Below are 14,693 nucleotides of genomic sequence, written 5' to 3' on the forward strand. Positions count from 1 at the left end.
AATCCGGATGTGGAACTTGAGAAAGAAAACAGGTCAGTGGATAATGGCATGATTAAGTTATGGACACATTCAGGGTCCTGGCACTCCTCCAAGTTTCAGGACACTCACATGACTCCTTCTACATACTCTTTGTTTATACTTGCAAATGCTGATTTACACTATTCCATTTACTTCAACTACACTAAATACACTGCTAAAGTCTTATAAGCAAGTAGTTTTCAATCCAGGTCCTGCATGAAACAGTTTATTTCAATATAAAAAGTAACACCAACTCCGCTTTCATCTTGCAGATTAGATTATTATTTTTTTTTTTAATAAAGTTATTAGTACAGGGTACATGACCGACAGTCTTCCAGATCATTTCAAAAAGTACCACACACATATAGGAAGGTTTACAGATCAGATAATACAATGTATTCCTCTCAAGTTAATTGTACTGTATTATCCAACTTTCCATAGGTGTTCTGTGTTGATTGAATAGCACCATAAAACAGAGAAACCAAGCAGATTGCAATAGTGCAGCATTTTATGACTTAATCTACCCCTATGCAGGAGTAGGACTTTAGTAATCAAGAGTTTAAATATATAGAACACACAGACTCACCAGATGAGAACTGTCTTTTGCTTCTTGTACTTGCTGCACCTGCGGTTCAGCTACAACTTTTGTATCCTGGTCAGAAGTCATGAGCCGTCTACTTTCTGGCTCCTCAGGGAGAAGTCTGTTAGTCACCAAGTAAGCTGTAAATAAAAAAAAAATTGAACATTTTAGGTAACATATTTAATTTTCTGTTACATCATGCACAATACAGTAATTCTACATTAAGTGCTAAACATGTAGACTGTAACCCATAGGTGAGATTCTAGTCACTCATTCTAGTCTATAGACACACACACAGTGCTCCCTCGCTATAAGGCTCTCGGTTATAACACTCCTACAGCATGTCCCCCAATTCCCTATACTAGTGATTCATGTAATATTTCTACAGTAAATACAGTACCAGTGTTGTTCAAACTATAAACAACTTCTCAGTTTAACTTCCGTTTGTCTCTCCCTTTTGATACAGTATCTGAACTGATGAAAAGCTGCGCGGCACTTTCACAGACATCTTATTCAGAATTAATTTTATAACTAAATAAATATTAGGCCTATTACGTGGTTATCCTAATTTATTTACTTTTTTGCTGTAGGAGGAGTTGCGGCTTTCTCTGGGAGACGAGACGAGACGCTTCAGCCCTGCTCAAGCACCTGAACCTGGAACGAGCCCATTCCCATCTCCGGACCTGCTCTCCTTCTCGCACTTGGTTTGCTTGTCTATCACTTCTATTTATAGTTTAAAAACTGCTAATTAAAATGATCCATGAGTGGGAATGTTACCCTTTTTTATTTTTTTGAAAAAAATACAGCATCGATTACATGGTGCTTTATGCATGGTTAATTTAAGGAAAGTTAAATTTAAAGTTATAACTCATTAAGTTTTGGATATTAGACATACACTCTGAAAGCATAGAGAACTTCTGGACTGCATGTCCTGCTGTGTGTCAAGTGTGTCTAGTGCCAACAGTCTCAAATGTTCCACTGCTGCATCCTCTGAGTGCCTTTACTGTCATTTTTTTTTTATACACAAATAAGCTTACTTGATTTGAAAAACGTCATGAACGATACAAGCGACTTCTTACACTACTTGGTTTGATTAAATGAGTAGTACACAACAAAATATGAAAGCTGAACATTAATTTCAACAAAGAACAATGACAACTTTAATGAAAAAAATATATTGTAGGCTACTTCAATAGGAACGTTACCCTGCTATATTTTATTAAATCAAAACAATACAAAATAATAACAATCTGGTTCTCGCTTGCCTTTTTCAATGAATATAATTTAATTAATAGAGAAGAAAAGCATATTAAGATACAACTACCTAGCCTAAGTTTAATTAATCGTTTTTGTAATCTACCAGCGGCTTCTGTTGCATACACATCGCTGAGAATAGTGCAGACCATGGGTCAAACCAATGTTTGTGTTTGTGGAGCCCTCTGTGTCTTTTAATTTGTTTGTTTTTTAAACCATTTAAAGGCAAAACATGTATTTTTTTTTAATGTATTTATTATTTGTCCCGCGGTTGTCTTTAATTAATTTCTCTGCACACACTACTACTTTGTATATGACGTAGAATACGTGAATGTAGACATCTAACACTAGTATGTACAATACTCTTTCAAATAAACATGTTATGATTTTGAATGTGTGCTTCTTATGGACGGTATTATTGTCATTTCTTGCGCCCCGAAACCTCTTTCTTTATAAATTAAGCACTGCATACATCCAGTATACTGTCACGTAAACGAAGTGTTGGGGGGTGGGGGGGAACGGCCAAAATAGTTTAACAATGGTGTACTCAAATGACACAAAATAACATTATTTTAAAATAAACTTTTAAAAGATTGCTCAAAATTTGCTGAATCTCTGATTAAATGATTTTTTGTTATTTGCCCCCCATTTCTCCTGTTCGCGCAGGTGCACAGGGACGCAATACTAGAACACGAGATGCTGGCTGGAAGGGATGTAGGTAAAAAAAAAAGTGATGCGGGAGCAAATACGGAAGTTTAAATCTGTAATAAAGTAAAGTAATCTCTTGATTTTGTTTTAGGGCATTGAAAAATTGTACGTACCCGACTCGGGCACGTAAGCAATTTTTTTATGTGCCCCACCGAAATTTGTACATGCCCCGGGCATGTTGGGCAACAAATTTTCAAACACTGGTAATGTATTATGATTTTTATTTATTTATTTAGTTAGAGTATTTATTAATTAATTAATTAATTAATTAATTAATTAATTAATTAATTTGTTTATGTACTTATTTCGATATTTATATTCATTTTTTAATTTTATCACAAATTATCCTCCATCATGCTTTAAACATGAAATTGCATCCGACACAAGAAAAAAGAAGCCTGTGTCCTGATGAACTATACAAATGTCAAACATGTACAGGACCATTTGTCTCACAAGCCATGTATGTTTAATATTAAAAAAAATATTTTTTCTATTTCTTTCTGCACAAATCAAGGTATGCAGATGAACAAGCATTGTAAAGGTTTGGAATATAAATAAATGAAAATTGGGCATAATCCAGCAGGCAGTATAAATCCATTGTGAAGGCTGTGTACCATGCATTACATACATTTCCAAAATAAAACATTTTTTTCCAGCCTACCTGAATTATTATTATTATTTCCCATAGGAAAAGGAAACCATAGCAATTGTATTTTATTTCTGGGGTGTTGTTCCTAACTGGCAGATACCTTCGTGTTGTTGACAGCCCTCAGTCCAACCTACCCTGCAGGTCATTTCTGCCAGTCAAGGTCAACCATTAACGCCCAACTGATTTTCAGATTATATAAAAAGCACCAATAAAATGTAGGCCAAGTAAACAAAAACAGTGCACACCGTGCAACAATAAAAAAAAATATATATATATATATATCTTTTTCGCCTCAAATTTTTGCGCAGGACATTTTTCCTTTATGTCACTCAGAGCCACGTGCTTATTTAATAGCTTGGTTTCCATGAATAGCCAACAGTCAGTACTTATACAAACAATTGTAATGAACAATCCATCCCACAAGTGCAGTGGTACAGTACCCCAAACGTTATCCATGTATTAACAAGTGGGACTCGTTTCCTTTTTTACCCCAAATCATGTTTTTGCAACAGTGACTGCCAAGGATCATCCCACATTGAAATCTGTTCCAGTTTTTGGCAGTAATTGCAGAAATGTGTTTCAGGGTTAAATAAAGAACAATTGTCCAAGACAGTCATTCTGCACTGGTAGTCGATAATATTTTTATGAATATCTTGCATATATTTAAAGAGGATGCAATTATCTATTTAGGGATACCAAGTTATGTAATGAGCAAGGGGCCAGAGTGGGAAACACTGGGCAATAGAAGCCCCTCATCTAGTCATTCAACATTCATAAAAAAAGGGACAAATTAACATCTCTCTCTAGCAACACACACATACATAAAAACTAGGGCTGTCCCGATTAAAATTTTTTGATCAGTTCATTTATGGGCATTACTTGATTAAATTGGTAGATTAATCTGTCCACATTTTTAATAAAGGTAACAATCTTACAGCGGCTGTCCTGCATAGTAATACTTCTGAATCAACATAATCTAAAAAATAAATAAATAATAAAAGCCCAATGAGAATTTAGTCTTTTTAAAAGCATTTTTATTATTGTTATTTTTTTTTTTAGTAAATGTAACAAATTTTCACAGAACCATTCAAGCCACTGTCAGTCACATACCTGAAAACACAAGACAGCTGAGCTGCGTTTCCCATTACAGCTACGTACTTGGCTTCCTGTATTTCCATTTTATTCTAGCAAAACCTGAGACACTGAAGAGATTAAGTTGTTCTGAATCTTGTTAGAGTTACCTGAGAATACTGTGGCTATTGACAACTGATTGCTTAACATGCTGTCGTAATGTAATTCCACATAATTCTCTATTTGAGGAATTGGTGCCTTCATCGTGCCCTCTGAAAGCCAGTTCTTGCTGCTCATTGTGATGTATTGTATTCCTACGCTTCAAATCCAATTGATCATCAATCCGGGTTTGTCTAAAAGTTTTCAGTGTTAGTGGCTTGCAAATGACTTTGGATACACTCATGTTTTAGTGCTGACTTAGTTAGATATCCTAGATTGCTGTAGCCAGTGCTGTTCCACATCGCCTTTTCTGTACTAAAGACAGTTCCAGCAGTATACTATTTTTAATTGACAGCTACCGGTAAGCCACGGATACCTTTCATTTGAATGTCGGAAGTGGCAACTATATTCCTTCGATTCCTGTGTCATTTCAGGTATTGGTGGTATATAGCTCCCTATTCTAACAATCTCCAGTTTTTTTTCTGAGATTCATAACCAAATCGACTACAATGCCTCCGTTGTCTGATGACGATTTGTAAAAAGTAATTCGAAATATTACTGCAATTCTCAATAATGCTCTATAATAAAGCAATATTGCATGAAATTCAGCCATCCTTTGCTTACACTAGCATATTTATGTCCTGCCTCTGCTCACTAAGGATTAGACAGCTATAAAACAAGGGCAGATCTTTGACATTCCCATTGGTTAACCCTTTGCGGTCCATTTATCAGGTCCTGACAGGTCCAATTTATTTTCACAAGCACTGTTTATTTTTACATGCGCTGTTGTAAAGTCATTTTATTCATAGTAAAACGGGTTTAAAAGGCACTGCATATCAACAGGACACTCAGTACTGCATCTCCAGCCCTGCCCCACCTCTCTTCGCTGTATTTTTTTTTTGATCACTTGTTTTATCACCAAACTCCTCAATAATGCTATCCAAGTCATTATTTTATTACTATAACATCTTAAAAAGCTAGGCAAATGTCCGTGATATTCTTTGAGTGCTGGATGCGGAAGCAGCTATCTTGTTTGTTTATGCCTGTGTTATGTCTGTGGTGAAGGGACTATGTGTATTGCTGAGATACGCCTACTTTTTAAAAAAAAAAAAAAAAAATTTCGGTCTCACTCGGCCATTGAAAGATTTTCTCTGCTTTTTCCAGAGAAAAAACGACTAGGGACCTGTGCTTGACGTCTCTTTGACCGGAAAGGAAAAATTGTAATGACAGACCTGGTCCGACATAGGACCACAAAGGGTTAAACTTACTCAGGACCTTCAGCAGTGGCAGAAAATACCTTCAACTGTTTATGTCCTGCCTCCACTCATTTATGATTGGACTGCCGCGGAGAAAATGCAGTTCTACTAGTTGATTTTATTTTATATTAAAAAAATTTATTTGCACAATTAAATTGTAAAAATAATTAATCTAAGATCAACACTTTAGTTAATTAATGGGTCCGATTAATCTGTTAAATTGGAGCAGCTCTAATAAAAATATATATTTGTCCTGTAGTGGTGATTTGTTACAATTAGGGATCTACCTAATTCACGATTTTGCGGATTTGGCGAAAATCAGGAAAATGAGGGTCCACCACAAAATTCACCTCCTAGGGGACAATGCATACCGGAGAAGTACAGAGAAAAAACAAGAAACCTATTGATTTAAATGAACTACTGCACACTGCAGGCAACGTAAACTACATATCTTAATTCTGTAGATAAGCTTTTCATTTTGAATCCCTTCGCCATCTTGTGTGCATTGCATTTAGGCAAATAAAAATAAAGACCTTAGACAAATAAAATAAAAATACTCCAAAGCAGTTAACTATCTTGTTAACTGTTCACATGTCAATGCTTAAAATCAGCCTATTTATGTATTGCATTTTTATAGCGCTTTTTATACAAAAGTATCGCATCCTATCAGTGCATCTGTACTGGCTTTTCTGTGACCTGTATTGTACATCAGTGTTGCATTGTTAATTTGATTTAGGTTGCTAATCTAGTTTTCAGCATTGGAGGCAAAATACCAAAAAAAGGATAACAAAGCTAAAGAAGTTGAGGATCATGTCAAGAATTTTCGCAAAGCAACGTTACATGCAGTGGAGGTAAATTGTTTTGCACATCTTGTAATGGATGGAAAAATCCACTGCCCCCCCCCCCCCCCACACACATTCTAGTGGCCCAGTATAAGGATTATTGACATTTCACCAAAAATGGTTGCAATGCACGTTTAATATATTAAATAAGGGAATAAAAGAAACTGCAAAAACAAGCAAATGTTGGAACGTGTAAAAATGACATTAATTGTGATTATTGAACAGGTCACAGAGTTAGGGGGGGAAAAAAAAAGCCACGTTTCATGTAGGACTAATTTCTAAGTATGTCCCCTGTCCCGTTCCCCGTTGACTGTTAGCTTGACATCTGCTATTCATCACTTACGAGGTATCTTCACATACTAAACCTACACGCTGTCCCCATCCTAACATTTTTTTGTTTTTATCTTAAATTACAAATGGTACTTTTTATTCATCTTCGGCACTAAAAAGCTGATTTTATTTTATCTTTCTAGTCACACGGTTTTAGCTATATTCACAAACTAAACAGCTGCATAAAATCCATTGCAGAATAATATTTCAATAATTAGGCCTATTCAAAAACTGCAAACATTAAAATATTTGCAACAACCATAATAAAACAATAGAATTGCAGAAGTTAATTTTTTAATTCAGAAAAACTTTTAAAAACAGTAGTGGAAGGTCACAGCTGTGTCATCACTCCACAGGAATAAAACACAAACCCATATTTAACTGTACATAAGGCTTGTCGCTACTGTAACTCAATCAAGACTGAAACACTAAAATATCAGCCTCCACACGGCAATGCTAAATGGTAAAACTGTTGATTCACGATTACTGCAGAAGTGCAGATCTGCCATTATCACACAAACCAAGGTTAACAATAGAAAAGCTGTGAGTGTAGCTGCACCACCACCGCACCCCTCCCTCGGAGTCTGGGGGTGTGGCTGCACAACCTATTCTTTTTGTTAATTATCAATAGACAGAACAGTACTTGCCTACACCCTGCTACAGTATCTCCTGCAGACTTGCTTCTCTGTGTGCATTTTCATTGCAGGAGCCAATTTATTTTTAGGCTACAATACAGTGTTAACATTATAAAATAACTGGGACTTTATAGCGGCTTCAAGCAGACCGGTTACCCAAATCCTTTTTTTTATATAGCAAATGCAAGCAATGGCAGTGGGTTCAGGCTTCAATTGCATTCAAAAAGATTTGTCACTTGGTCTCAAATAAATGTAAGGTCAAATATTATTCTCTATTTTCTGTTTATCCCTGGCTTGTGTGAACTAACATGGAGAATAAGAGCAACGTTGTTTCAGTGCAGTGTATACTATCTCTGCTATCCCTATGAACTTTTACAAACCCACATCATTTTGGTTCACATTATTATTACCCAGTGTCCTGTGTGGTCTTCATACCCAAATGATAAATTGTGAGAAGAATGAGGGTATGCTGATACAGTAAGACATCAGAAACATTTTCATATTCGACCTATGGTACCCCCAAAGCTATACAGAACACCTGCATACAGAGAGTAATTAAACTTCAATTTCAAGGTAAACAGTAAACTACTCATGTTGGAGACTAGGGGTGCTAGATTCTGTTTAATTTAATAAACGTTTAAACTTTTAAATATATAGTTTAAAACGTTTAATCATTAAAATAAAAACATTTTGAAAAGACGCTGTGTGAGGGGGGTAGTATGCGTCCCCCTCTGTGCGGTCTCGACAGTAGGAGGAAAGCATGTTAGCTGCAAGGGCTCTGAGCATTTTAAAAAACAGCTTTCTATAAATTACTGCATATATGTCTATGAACAGGTCTTTTAAATCTGCTTTTCTACCCTCCTTAAATGCAACTGATACCTGTTAATACATTTGTATATCTCAATCACAACTGAGGAACACGTTAATAGTACAATTGGTTTAATTACGTTTTTTTTTCTTCTGTGAAACCACTAAATGGGCTTTTAAATCTGAAGTCTTACTTTTCATTTAAATGCCGAAGCGACTCACCTTTATTAATTTAAATACAGTTACTCGTCATAACGATTGTAATAGTGTGTCCAGCAAAACGCTTTATTTTTCATTACAGCTTCAATAAAAGATTAGTCTCTTCTTAACATGTTGCAATCTTGTACGTGAAAATGAAGGCTTGGTCTACTTAAAAGCCCATTAAGTTGCTTGACAGAAAAATAACTAAATTAAAACAAATAAATTACTAAATTAAGCCCTATATATAAATAAATGTATAGAAACAGTGAAGCAATATGAAAAAGTAATAGCATCGGCGGTATGATAATGGTCTGTTTTGATTGCATTATTATAGAAATGTTATGTATTCTAATTATTCAAACAGTGCTAAAATCCAAATCGCTAATTTATCCTACTTGCTGTATATAAAGAGACCAAAATTAGTTATGCTCATACCAAACTGACTTTAATCCAAGTACAGTATCACGTTAATTCAAAGAATCAATATTCCGTTCAAAAAAATAAACAATAGCTTGTACTTGCAGCAGTAAAAAAAAAAACCAAAAAATAAACAAAATGGAAAACTTCTGTTAAAAAAAAAAATAATAATAATTAAAAACGTATTAACACAGCCTTCTGTAATCTGGCTCAGCAAGAGACATTCAAGTTGAACCTGGTATCCTCCCCAATTGAAATTGGTTGCATGCCATTCGCGATTGTCTCAATAATCAACTGTGTTGTTTTCACCTCGAATCTTATCGCATTTCACTTGCACGTCTGGGCCCCACCTACTCCACGCTAGACGGGGTTCGTACGCTATTTCTCCAACTGAAATCAAAAACTTTCAAGCACTTTTCATGACCTCACACATTCTAATGTCAAGGACCAAAAAATAACATTATGGTACGATGCACAAGCGTTTCACACAGTCAAAACACGATAACTAAAACTATTATTATTATTTGGCAGACGTTTTTATCCAAGGCGACTTACAGAGACTAGGGTGTGCGAACTATGCATCAGCTGCAGAGTCACTTACAACTATGTCTCACCCGAAAGATTGAGCACAAGGAGGTTAAGTGACTTGCTCAGGGTCACACAGTGAGTCAGTGACTGAGGTGGGATTTGAACCAGGGACCTCTGGGTTACAAGCCCTTTTCTTTAACCACTGGACCACACAGCCTCCATAAAACTATGGTGGCGAGGACAAAACAATATCAGTTGCTCAAACTGTCAAATCATCCAAAAACAACATGAACACAAAGTAGTTACAACTTGTAACGCTGGACAGCTTGCAACTCCGGTCAGGAGCGTAGAAGTGAGTCGACTTCCATTAGTTCATACCACACATAGCCAGGTGCCACGGCTCCCCTCCCCAACATACATACATATCAGAGGACCTGGGGCCGGTTGCACAAAATGTCTTAAATGCTTTTGAGACCATTTATTGGACTATGACTTAAAACTTAAGACCAAAATAAATAAGACCCGTTGCACAAAAAGTCTTAATTTGAGCCTGGTCTTAAATGCAAGTCATTTTTTAAGCCTGCAACTAACAGAAGCCACAGCATCCCCGCAGTCATTCAAGTTTGTGTGGCAATTCGTTTCTGTCACTGGAAGTTTTTAAATGTTGTTGAGACTTCACAGAGATTCACAAATCGTCAGCCAGCTGGATTAAAAAGCCACAGTGATAGTATCAGATTCATTTAACCCTTGAATGAATGTTTTCTGAACAAACAACCATCCTTGTCCAAGAGACATACACTATTGTAAACAAATCAAACTCTGATACATGTATAACAACTTAGTTTTAACCATTAAACTAATCTGTATTTTGCCAGTTTCGATGCCCAGCTGAGGTCAACACAAACGTTAAAAAAAGTGCCAGTTTATTTATGTATTTATTGTATGTATGTACCTACAATGTTAATACTCTTAAAATTGAGTGATTACCAGATTTTTTTTTCTTCTTCACAAGACCTCCACTAGGACAGTAGGACTTTGAATATAAGAATACTACCAATTGAATACATTTTTAAATAAAAAAGGTATTTGAGAATATATGCACTAACTAACTTATTTTTAATTTGCCTGCTGTACTATCACTGTCATAATAAATCCCATAAATATCAAGCAAGTATTACAGAAGATAACTAGGAAAGTTTTTCAAAAGGGCCGCCCGCCTCCAGTTTCTGGTTTCTTTTTTTAATACTATTTTTTGGCCTCAGCCAGCAAATATTTAATTTTTTTTTTAAATGTCATTTACAGTGCAATTTATGGCTGAGTTGATGGCATTTACCCATTCAGTAATTTCTTCTTTGCCAGGCTTTATTTTTGTCTGAATTTTTTAATGACACCCCTGACCTCCCCAATATTATTTCTTTAATAATTACTTCTAGTTAGAGTGGAGAGTGGAGGATGCGCTCTACTCGAACCGGCGACGTCCAGGCTATTCCACTGACTGTGGACGGGAGCTCCCAGGGGGCGGCGCTCAATTGGCCGAGCGTCGTCCGGGGGGAGGTAGGGTTAGGTCGGCCAGGGTGTCCTCGGCTCACCGCGCACCAGCGACCCCTGTAGTCTGGCCGGGCGCCTGCGGGCTTGCCTGTAAGCTGCCCAGAACTGCGTTGTCCTCCGACGCTGTAGTTCTGAGGCGGCTGCACGGTAAGTCTGCAGACTGTGAGGAAGCGGGCGGCTGATGGCACACGCTTCGGAGGACAGCGTGTGTTCATCTTCGCCCCTCCCGAGTCAGTGCAGGGGTGGTAGCGGTGAGCTGAGCCTAAAAATAATTGTGCATTTCAAATTGGGGAGAAAATAATAATAATAAAAAAAAATAATTGGTAACGACTAAATTAAAAAAAAAATAATAATAATAAATTACTTCTAGTACAATTGCCAATTTTTCTTAGCTAAAATTTATGCTCTTCACTTTGCGCACTGCCATTTTTTTTTTCCAAACAGACTAAAAAAAGTAAGACCAATCTTCGTTGCTTAATAATGGTAGCTTAAGACCAGTCTTACGTAAGATCTACAAAGTTTTGCTTTGTGCAACACTTCAAGGTCTTACGTTAAACCAATTTCGCTGGATTTAAATTAAGTCTTAGACTTAAGACTTTTTGTGCAACCAGCCCCAGGCGTTTTACCTACTAAATCAGGCCACAGTATCAGATTCTCCTGAAAGCATATCTGTACTGCTAAACTCTGTGATGTGTCACTCCACACTAACTTGTAAACAGCAGAACAGTACCACAAGAGCGACGTCATCACGACTGTGACGTGGCTTAAAAGGCACAGAGACCAACAAATAGGATCATTACAAACTGCTAAAACAACAACGTAGGACCGTATTAAATTAGCAATATTTCACATTGCACGACCGCTTTTAATTACAGATCCGGTTAACAATTAAAACCCAATTATTTAACCACTTACACTAAAGGCATCTGATTACAAAATATTGTATTTTGGTAAGCACCCTCTATAACTTAAATATATATCTGCAAATTGTGATTTGCACATTAAATATTCCACCAACTGACTAAATGTGATCAAGGATAATACGTTGCGATACTAATGATTCCTCATGCAGATTTTCAACTTCAATTTCTTTATTATTATTATTATTATTCATTTCTTAGCAGACGCCCTTATCCAGGGCGACTTACAATTGTTACAAGATATCACATTATACATTATTTCACATTATACAGTTATCACATTATTTTTACATACAATTGCCCATTTATACAGTTGGGTTTTTACTGGAGCAATCTAAGTAAAGTACCTTGCTCAAGGGTACAACAGCAGTGTCCCCCACTGGGGATTGAACCCACAACCCTCCGGTCAAGAGTCCAGTGCCCAGTGCCCTAACCACTACTCCACACTACTACTCTCACCGAAAACCCTCACTCAACACTTGCCTAGCCATGAAAGAAGCAGCAAGTTCAGAATAATTTTGTCTAAGGAAGATGTGAACCACATTTAGGCAGGAAATGAAATCAGTTTTGGTTTCAGTAAGACCGGGCCTTGAGATTTCAAGACTGGGTTATACAAAATACATATTTAAAGATCAAGATATACTGTAAGAGAAAATGGCACACTTAGGAAATTAATATTGAAATCGCAAACTGCTGCCTGATTTTAGTACACGCAATGCATTTTTTTCTGTTGAGGTACAGTATTTATTAGGGCGGTGTCCGAAGGTTCGTTCGCTAGCTAGCTAAGAATTCAAAGGTAGTTTTAAACCGTCAATGGTTCATCAGGTGGCATTCACGCAGTATATTTATTTGTTTATTTTCTCTGTTAACAGAAACCGTTTGGCAATGTGTGAATACTACAAATCACACATTAAATGTCACTCGCATGCAAAAGTCAATCTTTTGATTTGTAGAATGCATATTACATAAACAAATAGTTATACATAGCAACTCTGTATGGTGCCGCTGCCATGTATGGAGCAGGGTATAGTATGCCAAAGCACGGCAGGCGGTTACCTATAGCGGTTGTAGTGCTTCAGTAAAATAGGTACTTAATACTTAGTGTACAAGACAGTGTAAGAAGTGCTATGGTAGAATGTGTTTGAAACAAAAAAAATATATATAATTTTAATTTTAAGGCTGTGTGGTCGAGTGGTTGGAGGCTGTGTGGTCCAGTGGTTAAAGAAAAGGGCTTGTAACCCGGAGGTCCCCGGTTCAAATCCCACCTCAGCCACTGACCCATTGTGTGACCCTGAGCAAGTCACTTAACCTCCTTGTGCTCCGTCTTTCGAGTGAGACGTAGTTGTAAGTGACTCTGCAGCTGATGCATACTTCACACACCCTAGTCTCTGTAAGTCGCCTTGGATAAAGGCGTCTGCTAAATAAACAAATAATAATAATAATAAACACTGAGCACTGTCCACCCCTCCCCCCTCCAGCTTGTGTTAATAAAACCAATAAAATCTGACCTAAAAGTTTGCTCAAACTGTACAGTCATTGCCTGAGCTCACAGTATTGTGCTTTGCAAGTGAAAAATAAAACCTAGCTGGTTACAAAAGAGATTTAAAAACACCACACACACAATACTAGCAGTAGATACTGGACCATGTTTAAATCTATTACACACTGCTACTTAGAAACAATGTTTGTTTCAATGATCTGTTTACTGTACTTTGTTTATATCTAATAAACAAACTGCAACATAGAAACAATGATCTGTTCATAATTACTTATAAGTGTTTTCTATAGTAGACAGGTGGTGTCCAACTTGTATAATTATACACTTTGGGAAAAGGAATACAAATGTGTAACAGACATTATTAATGCTCCTGAATACTGCAAAAAGAAACTATCAGGTTTCACTCATAACAACTTTTGATAAGAAGTTAGCACAACAGATTTATTCAACAGCTTCCCTCTCAGATCTGAATGATGTCAATGATTGTAAAATGATAGGCCTCTGGTGTTATCTGTCTTATGAACCAAACATTCTGTCCTAGTTCTTCTAATCGAAAAGCACAGAACTACAGGTAAAGATATTAGCATAACTTATAGATTGGCCCAAGTTGAGAAAGTTCACAGCTGTATTAAATGACCAGCAGCCGACGCAGTGCGGGTGTGGATAGTAGCTGACACAGCTCCGATTCCTGCTGACAGAGGACCAGAGAAACTATACAAAGTAGACATTAAACACTGAGCAAAGTAACCTCAACTGGCATGAACACTTGCAAGGTTAAGTAGCCTACAGAAGCGACATATTTAAAAGCCTAGTGTAAAAGACAAATTTAAACACGTCGTGTTTTACTCTTTTTTTTTTTTTACCGCAAATAGCTTTGATCGCAGAAATAAGTTTTCAAAAGCTGGGCGAGGCTTTAATATCGCTAGTACAACAAACATGGAAAATGCATCACAAAAGCACTGGGCTGTGCTAACTTGCTGCTAGTGGGAGGGCGGACCTAGAAACGTCAGTGGTAAAATAAACAAACATTAAGCCAGGAACAAGGCAGCGACAATCACCAGCTAACAAATATACACATAGCGTTGCCTCTTCGGGTTCTAAAAATAACATTTCGTTATCTTTGAGCACCTCCACAAATACGCATTTCCAAGCATGCATATTGCAACAAATTCAATAAACCGCACCTATCGCTTCATAGCTGTTATCAAACCTTTGTGAAATGACAATTTAATTCTAAACTTTGCCCACCCTTTATATTATGTAATTTAAAAC

General features: G+C 36.8%; 1 protein-coding gene across 2 annotated transcripts in view; it reads right to left on the bottom strand.

Moving 5' to 3' along the window:
- Positions 1-14,693, bottom strand: part of LOC117394729 (la-related protein 4B-like) — a 42,311-nt gene that overhangs the window by 26,436 nt on the left and 1,182 nt on the right. For both annotated transcript variants that reach the window (XM_059019318.1, XM_033993228.3), the window contains exon 2: positions 605-738. In XM_059019318.1, coding sequence (XP_058875301.1) covers positions 605-685 — 81 coding nt within the window. In that variant the 5' untranslated portion in view covers positions 686-738. The remainder of the gene's footprint in view (positions 1-604; positions 739-14,693) is intronic.

Source organism: Acipenser ruthenus, chromosome 3 (genome assembly GCF_902713425.1).
Source record: "Acipenser ruthenus chromosome 3, fAciRut3.2 maternal haplotype, whole genome shotgun sequence".
Taxonomy (NCBI): Eukaryota; Metazoa; Chordata; class Actinopteri; order Acipenseriformes; family Acipenseridae; genus Acipenser; species Acipenser ruthenus.